Source organism: Neodiprion virginianus, chromosome 3 (genome assembly GCF_021901495.1).
Source record: "Neodiprion virginianus isolate iyNeoVirg1 chromosome 3, iyNeoVirg1.1, whole genome shotgun sequence".
Lineage (NCBI taxonomy): Eukaryota > Metazoa > Arthropoda > Insecta > Hymenoptera > Diprionidae > Neodiprion > Neodiprion virginianus.
In genome coordinates, this window is record NC_060879.1 from 31,302,949 (window position 1) to 31,313,247 (window position 10,299).

Here is a 10,299-nt window from a genome sequence, read left to right on the forward strand (position 1 = left end):
GAACGAAATAAGTGAAGGCAAATGAGAATGAAATGAAAAAGGTGAAAAGAAATGGTATACATAATCTCTGCCGTCCGCGGAACAGCCAATGAAAGTCGACCAGAAGCGGCCAGGGTGTAGCGTCTCGTTAGCAGCGCCGTTCCACGTCATTTACCACAAAGAACGCCACAATATTGCTTTATTAGAAAGTAATATGAGTTACACGCAACACAGAGGGAATTTCGTTGATAGCTCGTCGGACATTTTGCAAATTTAAAACGCGGTTGTTTTTACCGGGTGCGAGAGTATTTCCATGGTTAGTTGAACCTCTGAAACCACATATACGATGCACGTTTTTTCACGATTCTTTCCAGTCAAGTTTTTCGGTTCTACTTTCATCTGCCTGATCGAATGACAATTAACTCGTGATTAAATCATGAAAAATAATTTTAACATGGACTTCTCGCGTTCTTATTTTTTGAGCAAAGCTTGCAATATACTTTGCCTTGCAATATTACTACACCGGTAGGAATTCGATAAAAGTTTCGCCTGGTATGTGTGTCACGTTTACCGTAGAGCTCCCATTTTACAACCGGTTTGAATTAAATTGGGAACATTTCTCAGCCTTGCGTGGATTTCGGCTGAGTTTAGAAGTGGACAGAATCGGCTAAAAGGTTCAAAAGTTAGGGGCGTATAATGAAAACGGACGTGTCTACAAATCCACCTAGGTATTGTGGTAACTCTGAGAGTAAGAGAGAGAGATAGAGAGAGAGAGAGAGAGAGAGAGAGAGAGAAAAGTACTGTGAAAAACGAGTTTCGTAAGTGAGTAATATCGTTTACGGCGAAGGTTGTAGCAATTTACAAGATCCTGCAAGTTGTTCGTTCTCATTTGCAAATTGACCGTGTTCCCCGATCCACGCCCGGATTAGAACTACAAGAAATCTGATATTCGCAAAACTAAAAAAAAAAAAATAAAAAAAAAAAATTTAAAATAAAAACTGTCTTCAAAAATAATTATGATTAAAAACCTGTTCACGATGCTTACAGACTTCTTTTGTCACTCGGCTGCATTTCGAAGCGGTTCATATTTGCGGCAAATATCGCTGCTAGGTGTAAAAAGTACCGCAAGTCGACGGTTAAAATTATTCGAAATCTCCGTTATTTGCTCATCTAATTAGGTTGGACTTCATATTCGCAAAAAGTAGTCACGCAAGGTACAACATCGTTTTCGATTAAATATCTTGGTATTTCGGTTTCTTTATATTCCGATTTGGCAATCTGTATGACATATGACGGAGGTTATTAATACAGCATACGTAACCGTTACTGTTTGTTACGTGATATTTTTTTAACGGTTTAAATAATTTGTGTAAACAAAAAAAAAAAAAAAAAACCGAAGTACACATGTACGTGCTTTATGTAACCTGAAATTATCGACATCGGTGAAATAGGGACGGAGGGAAGCCAACGTACCCCGCTGTTCACTCGAAAACACCTTGTACATGTATATAAGCTACACCCGCCAACCTATTAAACTCCCCCCGGTGAGTTCGGATTGCGCGCAAAATGCCCTCACGTAATTAATTCCCATTCGAAACTGAGCTGCGTCACAGCAGTTGACAAGAAGAGGCCAAATTTCCGGTACGATTATCGAGAAGTAGGAGCGACCGATGAATACGTGACGGGTGTCGCTGCAGATTGGTTTCAGAGTGATTTGCAGAATTGATTGACTTTCGAGGGTTCGTGTAAATATCACATTTCAGGGGAGATGGACCGGTCGAAATTTATGTATCGTCCTGAAATCTGACAGGATGAGTTACCGCCACTCAAACAAACCCGTGCTCGATAGCCTTCCGGTTATGTTAACATGTACTTTTGTATCTTCACGCATCCAACAACATCGGAACGATCTTGTTTCAGATCCTTTTATCCCACTTCGACGCCTTCAAGTTCCCGAGTTCCGAAGTGGTACAATTCCGTGCCCTGGTGACCCCGTGCATGCCGAGCTGTGAGCCAGTGCAGTGCGACCAGGAAGAATCGACGGGTGATCTGCGTTCCGTGATCTCATTCGGTCGTCGGCGCCGACGTGCGGCATCCCAGTCGCGAGACGACCTCCTGGTGGTGCAGTCGATCCAGATAACCGATAAGTTCGGGTTCGAGCGGGACGGCAAGACCGGTAACGCGACGGCGACGAAGGACACGATCTTCGTCGAGTCGGAGGCCGTGAACGGCATCTGCATCAACCTAGGCGAAGCGATAGTCGCCGGAACGGTATTCCTCGTCGCTCAAATAGCCATCATCGCGGCGTGGACCTTCACATGGCAGCGACGTCGACAGATTCTGAAACACCAGGAAGCGCTCTCGGTGTCGGTCTCGGTGCCGGGTATGCACGCGGGCATTCCTGGACGTGCGGACAGCCTTTGCAAGCTCTACGACGCTGGTTATTCACGCCGGTTCTAACGGGGTGAGCATGGAACTCAAATGCGCCATTGATTTACCGCCTACTTATCGTGTAGTAGCTGCCTTCCACAGGCTACGCCGAATGTCATTGGTTGCGCGAATATCGAGACTTGCAACGGTAACTATAGGGAGTCGATAATGCGTCGGAAGATTATTAGCGTCAGGATAGATGATTTTGTCCGAACGGGACGAGGCAGATTGTCCCGTTCGAACGAAAGAACAATAATAAGTAATTCACGTTCACTCTTCGTTTCCGAGTAATTTACTCGTGAATGGACAATGGGCCTGATATAATATCGTGAAACGAGATCGCTTTTCGCCGTGTAATAGGTACCACTTTGGAGCGAGTTGCAGAGAATACTGGATAACGCGTCGTTGCCCACCTACGTCAACGATTTTTAAGGTCTTTTCAATGCTGCCGTATCGCGGCATTCTTATGTAACGAACCGTAACTGCAGTACTATTTGGGTGCGCGGCCTGGCACCGCGTAAATTTTCCGTTTTTTCTTTCTATTGTATACCCCACAGTTCAATGCTGATCCCATTCGTCAGAAATGGAAAAGTAGAACGGTGTTTATTCGGTGAACGCTTCTATTTACCAACGATTCGTTATTAGAATCACTTTTGCCGTCAATGGTGAATTTATACGAAGATGATGGAGGATCGACAACTCAATTTAGTGATGGGAATCGTCCTACGCCATTGACAGAAAAAAAAAAAAAAAAATGCCAAGTTCCGAGCCACACTTGTAATGTAAGCTTACATACAGTACCAGATTGAATATTGTATTGACTGCCTTTGACTGCCTTTGAATGCTTTTGAATACCTTTTGCAGCAGTGAAAAGACCTACAAAACGAACAAAACTTTGAGCGCAAAGACGAAGCGCGGAACGACTCGGTAACGTCAATTTATCATTAGCTTAATCGTCCCACTGCGTACGAGTCGAGACGCACAACGGGGCGGACTAACGCGATGTACGTTCGCATCACAGAAGCTGGATCGCGTCAGAGATGATGGGGGTATATTGGTGTATTTGCAACGAACCGCAGATTCTAATTAGCATAGGGAATCAAGCGTGATTATGCAGATGTGCCGGAGAGTGGGATATCAAGGGAGTGGCGAAGTACGTATACAGCAGCTAGGGGTTACACCGGAGGGTGCATGCGCGCAAAGGGGAGCCGGGCAGCGCGGAAGGTTAATTGCCTCTTGTGGCGGCATCTCCTGTGCCTGAGCCGAGCACGCGAGGGGGGGTTGGGTATCCGGGTGAGGTCAAGAGGGCCCAGCCCACTGGGCCAGTTGGATCGTATCAAGGATATCTCCATCCGCCGAACCGTCTCTGTGCCACTTTGAGCTTCGCCGTGTGACCCCATCCTCCTTCGAGTTGACCTTAGCAACGTCACGGCGTCGCGCCCGCGCCAAGCATATAAATCTGAACTCGCTCCAACGTGGGTAACTGCCACCGTGCATACTTGCCGTTACTTCTCCAACAACAACCGGGGCCTTTCCTGTACCTCCGCCGCGGTATACGCGTGTCTTCGCGCCGCGTACGTGCGTACGTAGTTACGATCATTACGAGATCACGTATCAAGTGTGGGGAGTTACTTTGCTCCCAGCACCTCCTTCGATGCGTCGTCGTTGGATCGTTGGGGTACAGTGTCCGGGTGTCTCGACGAAAATGCGATCGGTTTCGTTTCATTGAATTTTAATATTGACGAAGATGAAGATAAGGTTTATAAATTTCATCGAAACTGAGGGGCCATCGCGTGTCACGTTTCCCCCTCGGTTTTATGCTTATGGTGAGAGCGTAGTGCCAATTATACGAGTTTGGCGGGCCAGTATCTGCTGAACACGCGTAATGGGTTTGTACGCTGGAAATGTACGTGTATGCACAGTGCGCACTGCGTACCCCCTGTTTCGTATTTGAGTATTTTGTACATGACACACACGTATACTGCCTACTGCAATACTAGTATACATTAAATATACACGTGTCTTCTGTTGCCTGAGCGGGGCTAAAGAAGCGCCGCGAAACACTTTTCATCGACTTGATCGAACTGCATTATTATAGCTACATTGACGCGCGTTCGATGCAACTCAATGGAAACTGTCTAAGAATATTGATTTATATCGTAATAACTACTATTACTGCTGCTACTACTACTACTACTACTACTATGATTAATGTTACTGAGTACTACATATTATTATATACATACGCTATCACATCATTTTTATCAGTATACCATTATTAATGTTATTATTAAAAATATTACAACTTTTCTTTATAATTATTAATATTCATATCACGATAAAAACACATTGTGATGTATAAAAATCCGAGCGCCGTCACCTGTGCAAGGTTAGAGTTTGTCTCGTCGCAGATGTTGCGCGTGAGAGTTGGAGTCGAGATGAACAGTATAAGAGTGTACGGTAGTGAGAAGAGAAGAAGAGAAGTGACGGTAAAAGGCGAAAGAGTAAAGAAGAAGTGAAAAAAAAAAGGAAGAGAAAAATGAAAGGAATAAAAAAAGCAGAAAAGACGACGAAGAAAGACGAAAGGTATAATATTAGGCTCGAGGACGACCGCTTTTCCTCAAATTGGACTCCGCGGCGACAGGTTTGCATGAATACCACTGAGTCCTTTCATAATGAGTATGTTTCCGAGCAGTGCCTCTCTCCCTACGCCTATGATATAACGCGTAAGAGGTAACTGCCAAATGCCTGAACATAGACGTCGGTGCTTGTCCTCGAGCCTGAGGTGCGCGCCTAGCTGGTCCAAGTCGGCGGAGGCTGGGACATACCCGAGTCTGCTCTGTACCATGACAACCGTGAATTTTTTTTTATCCTCCCGCCCTTTTGCCCCCCCCCCCCCCCCCCCCAACCTTAGTCCGCATCACCCGTCAACCTTGCTCCTCCGACTCCGGGGGAGCCACTTTACGTAAAACTCCACCAGATTAAACTATTTTAATCATCTCAACAGCCGTCACGCACAGAGCCGACCCGGCGACCGAGCCTCCACATTGCGTCGCACCACGAGTACTCGTGCTTATTTATTATTTACATCACACAAACACACTCGCGCGTTTATTTTTTCACCATACGCGCAAAGCAGTTTTATAATTACATTTGTACGACGTATCAAATTAACGGTAACTCTATTAGTACTTACATATGATTATTGTGACTTTGTGTAATTGTTTTTGTTTTTTTTTTTTTTTTTTTAAATTTATTATTATTATGTTTTTTTTTTAGTACTTCAGAGTTGTTTCCTACAGTAACGATCAACGTCGTGCGTGTCCATTACCAGGACATTGTACTATGACGTATATATACTATGTGGTAAAACGAAATAAACTCATTTTCTAACGAATGTCAGAAATCGCCTTGCTTGTTTGAAAACTTATTTCGTCCCTTGACCATCCTGTCACACCATAACCATATAACTATAATCCCGTTTCACCGCATTCCAGACGTTCGTGTCTATCTTCCTGGCGAGAGCTTTTGCACGTTGAGCAAAATCCACTCGCGAAGGATTCGGATTGTTACAACCCGGCGTGGGTGTGTGTGTATAATGTATATACGAGTATATATACACATGGAAATAATGGACATAAAATTCGTCGGCCGCGGACTCGAGGATTGGGGAAATTCGTATACCCCGAGGTATAATTGGTCGAACTAAGGTCGCATCACTCAAGCGCCTATATAATTAATGAACTTTTCCCAATGACATTGGGTCAACGACTCCCGATCCATCTCGAGTTTCACTGCGAACGAATCAATTTGGAAGCGAAAATCGTTCTGGTGTTCCCATTCCGACGTACGAGCCCGGTAGTTCGTATAAGGGTGAGTATGTTTTCAGCAGTTCGGGCAAGGGGCGAGACTGCGATGGCGAGAGAGCGAGAGAGCGAACAAGAGCAGAATAGCGATCGAGAAAATAGGGTTGAGTGGGAAGAGGGGGAGGGTGGGGGAATAGAGGGATTCACACGTCCCTGGTGTGCGGCAATATCAACAGGAGGAGAAATATCACCAGAGTCTGCCGAGTGGCTGAATACCTCCGCCACAGGGTTATCGACCCGCAACAGCGAACGCTAGTTGGTCGACGTAAAAGTCTTGATAGGTTCCTGGTATTTCCGGAGATCGCGGTGACGAGCCGATGGCTCGGTGCCGACGGCGGTTGGCTTAGGAGACACCAAGACGCAGTGGCTTTGCCTTCGACGGGCTCCTAGACTATCCGGATGCTGCTTTCGGTCGATGGTTGCCACATTCGCGCCTGCAGTTTTCCTTGTAGAGCAGCTCAGCCATCGCTATTACTTTCCTATACGTCCCTGTGTGTGGGTGTACGCTCCAGGTAATCGAAACTCTTCGTCTGAGCCCCCTATCTGCGCCTTCCACCGCGAAGTGTCCCCGTGCACGAGGTTTGGCTGTTGTACTATCTGATTATCGCGGTTACTGAAGTTTCGATGGTAGAACATTTGCGATTTAGGTTCCGGAGGGACGGCCGAGGAGTCTCTGAGATTCACGACGTAGGACAAATCGGTTGTACCTGGCGGATTCAGTGCCGCATTATTCCTTCTTCGGTGATCCATCCGGCTTTGCGGAACCGACGGCAAGTGAGGATAGTCGAACATCTCTTCATGCGAAGTTAAACCAATGAACAGCAACAGAGATTTTCAATCATTTCCAATACTTTCATGCTACTTTGCTGATAAAAGCTCTTCAACGCGTATACCTCGCGAAGAATGCATTGCGCAACTTTTTACCGGTGAGTTATTTGATCTCGAACTTGGCAGAAAGGGGATTCCACCACCCGCAGGACGTGTGCAAGTTTTCTCACTCCTAAGTTGAGGAATAAAAGGAGGAGAGAAAAATGTGACCGATCCTTTCAGGTGAAAATTAAGAAACACGTAAGCAGTCTAACATCGGGAATAAAAAAAAAAAAACACTATCCCAAACTAGATTCACCAGAATTCACACGTACCAGACTTTTCCGGGTTTTCCGCCGATGAATCTGGCGCCAGTGCAAGAGACTTTCAGAAAACACTCTGTACATACGCGTATCAGACGGCATTTTACTCGGTCGTGCTCGCCAGCACTCAGACAGAGCCAGACTGTGACGTGCCAAGGAGCTACGTCGCGTGCAGCACAGCGTACAGATCCGCCGACACTCTAACGTCAACAGCCAACGGACTCCGTCTCAAAATAGAACAACAACTATGAACCGGTCCTCTCTGTCAAAGCACTAGTGTTCGCTGGTACAATAGGCCAGACGGATAGATTTGACGAATTTGAGTACCTACGTATGGGTGAAGCGAAATCTCGAGCTCAATCAGGTCGAAACTGAGATCCTAGAGGTACCGAGAGTTTGGTTCTAGGAGAATTTATTGCTGTTGCATTTGTGTCTCCGCTGTTCAAAAACGAGCAGAGATTATTATTTAATTATAGTTAAAAATATAAAATTTATGATACCGTACCCCTCGAATTCAACGTAGTACAAAGGTGCATCAATCATATCTGAATTCGGTTATATTTTCGTTAAACATTCGTTTTATTGAAATATTACGTACAGAATGTAAAATTCTGAATGTAGATCCGACGGTTGTTCCACGCTTCGGTACATACTCTGCGCAATTCTTATTTCAAAAACATACTCGAAATCGTACGTACGGCTAGAGCAGAATGGGTTTCGTACAAACGAACCGTTTGTATTGATGACAATATGTGCCTACGGGCTGTACATGTGCAGGGTATAAAGGTAACGCTATTCGTTTTGTCGTGTGATTGAAAATTGGATTTATTAGATCGAATTTCCACACGGAGTGTGACATCGCTTGGTCATTATTCACTCAACGTCGCGGGACTTGGAAGGCCAGAGAGAAGGTCTTAGATATAATGCGCAGCCATTTATCAAAAGGCAAACCCGCACGATCGACAGTTCCCGAGGGCTTTCGGCAAGGGTGCCAAATTCCACGTCTCGTCCTGACCATCCGGCCTGTCTATCCGAAGGCAATTATACATTTATTAACCTTCCCACTGTTGATCGATCGCTCCAAGGAGTCTGCGAGCTTCGCTATCCCTGGATCACCGGCCGAATGCGCGATTGTCTAGCTTACTGTCGTCTGCTTCCGGACAAAATGCAATCCCTATCCTGCGGGACGAGGTTCAGGAATGGCCAAGGTAAGTATCGGACACGTCCAGACCCAGAGTGCACGGAGTGTGGACTGCGGAGTGTTTGAGAGGAGACCCGTTGTCGAGGAGGTGGACCCGCATTCCCAGGGGGCGGCCGAGCGAGTACTTGCGCGAACACTCCTCGGACCCTCCGTTCGATCTCCACCGTGCCTATTACCTCGAAGTGCGGCGTTGTTGCCGAAGCAAAACCGAACAACAGTGGCTCAGTTTTCTCCCGGGGTTTTCCGAGCTCCGTCTCTTGTTGTTATCCCCGCGTTTTTGGGCCTCGAGTATCGATTTCGCCGTCAAGAAGAGATGGGAGGGGTGAGGAACTTCCAACGACGAAAAAGAAATTAGCGACGAAGATCGCGCGCGGTTTTGCTATTTTCGCCGAAGAGGCGACGCGCGGTAGTGTTCTTTTGTTGAGCCCCGAACGAACCCGACGAGACCTTTATGATATCAAAGATCGCGGTGGTTTTCCCTTGTTCCCAACGTGAACGGCGGAAGATAAGCGGAGTAAATAATACCAGCTCCCGTTCTCCTATTTTTATTCCGCTCTTCAAAAGCACGCGCGAGCGCTTCCGCTTTCTTGCCATTTTCCGGGCAACTGCAGGGTGAACACCACGGGATGTCGTCTTTGAACTCCACAACGCTGATAAACACGAGGCTTCTGCGAAACTCGGGCAAATTCCTGCCATTTCACGTTCAAACTCTTTGCGCTACACGTAAGATTCCCAGCGTGCATCAAGCCGCAAACTTTGAACAACAAATCAAGTTTACCTCCGGTGGAAAGGATAAGCAGTCTAATAATTTCGATTTCTGTCCAGCTGTTAAAGTGCACACAGACTTCCGTCGTTGCTGTACTCGTTATCTTCGCGATCTACCGTCACACATGTCGTCAGGGTGAAAACTGGCTCCCTGGAAGACAATAGCGGATGCACCAGGATAGTACGGATAACCGGGTAAAAGTTGCTTTTCGCGCGCAACACGGCGAGGTCAGGGATTCTCTCTTTTATGTACTTGCTTCATCGAAACAATCTCTCTTCACGATCTAAATGTCGCAGCTATAGTCATCTAGAATCCATTGTTTCACCCAGCCGAGTAGAGCTCGCGACACTTGCAGCAGGCACGTCGATACGCCGTGTATTAATACCTGGGCGTTGTACTCCATACCGGATCCTGTTCAGATGCACATGTAAGTAAATTTCGTAACGTGCATTAATTTGAATTATTGCTGAAAAGAGCCAATATGGTTATACACGAAAATTGAGGCAGTTTCGCATTATGTTAATTTGTATACTTAATTTGCAATTTTGTACATCCCCACAAAAGCCGACTCGATGAATGCAGAATTATACTTTTTAGTTGCAATAAAAATTCACCATAGTCTAGTTTCGTCCGTTATTTATTCCGGAGTGAAGGAAAGCGGAATTATTTATTACCCAGAGGCAAAGCCGAGCGCGTCCCAGATGCAAAATTTGAAGAGGTTGGGAACGTCACGTTAGCCGGTTCGTCGAACGTTTCACCCGTATAACGATCATTAGTGGGCTAAGCTTTTATTAGGGGATAGAGGACAATATGTTACAGGAGCGGTTCTCCTCCGCGGATGATTTCCCGTGGGATTCCTGATCCTATCCCAGTCGGGTAACTTTCCAACGTTAGCTACTTCTTCCCCGTACTGATCTCGAAGAGGAT

At 46.1% G+C, this 10,299-nt stretch overlaps 2 protein-coding genes across 12 annotated transcripts in view; one reads left to right on the forward strand and one right to left on the reverse strand.

The window, feature by feature from the left end:
* LOC124299981 (uncharacterized) overlaps positions 1–4,976 on the forward strand; it is a 93,513-nt gene extending 88,537 nt beyond the window's left edge. For all 3 annotated transcript variants that reach the window (XM_046753539.1, XM_046753541.1, XM_046753540.1), the window contains exon 6: positions 1,900–4,976. In XM_046753539.1, coding sequence (XP_046609495.1) covers positions 1,900–2,439 — 540 coding nt within the window. In that variant the 3' untranslated portion in view covers positions 2,440–4,976. The remainder of the gene's footprint in view (positions 1–1,899) is intronic.
* LOC124299982 (autophagy-related protein 16-1) overlaps positions 1–10,299 on the reverse strand; it is a 237,884-nt gene that overhangs the window by 115,138 nt on the left and 112,447 nt on the right. The window lies entirely within an intron of this gene.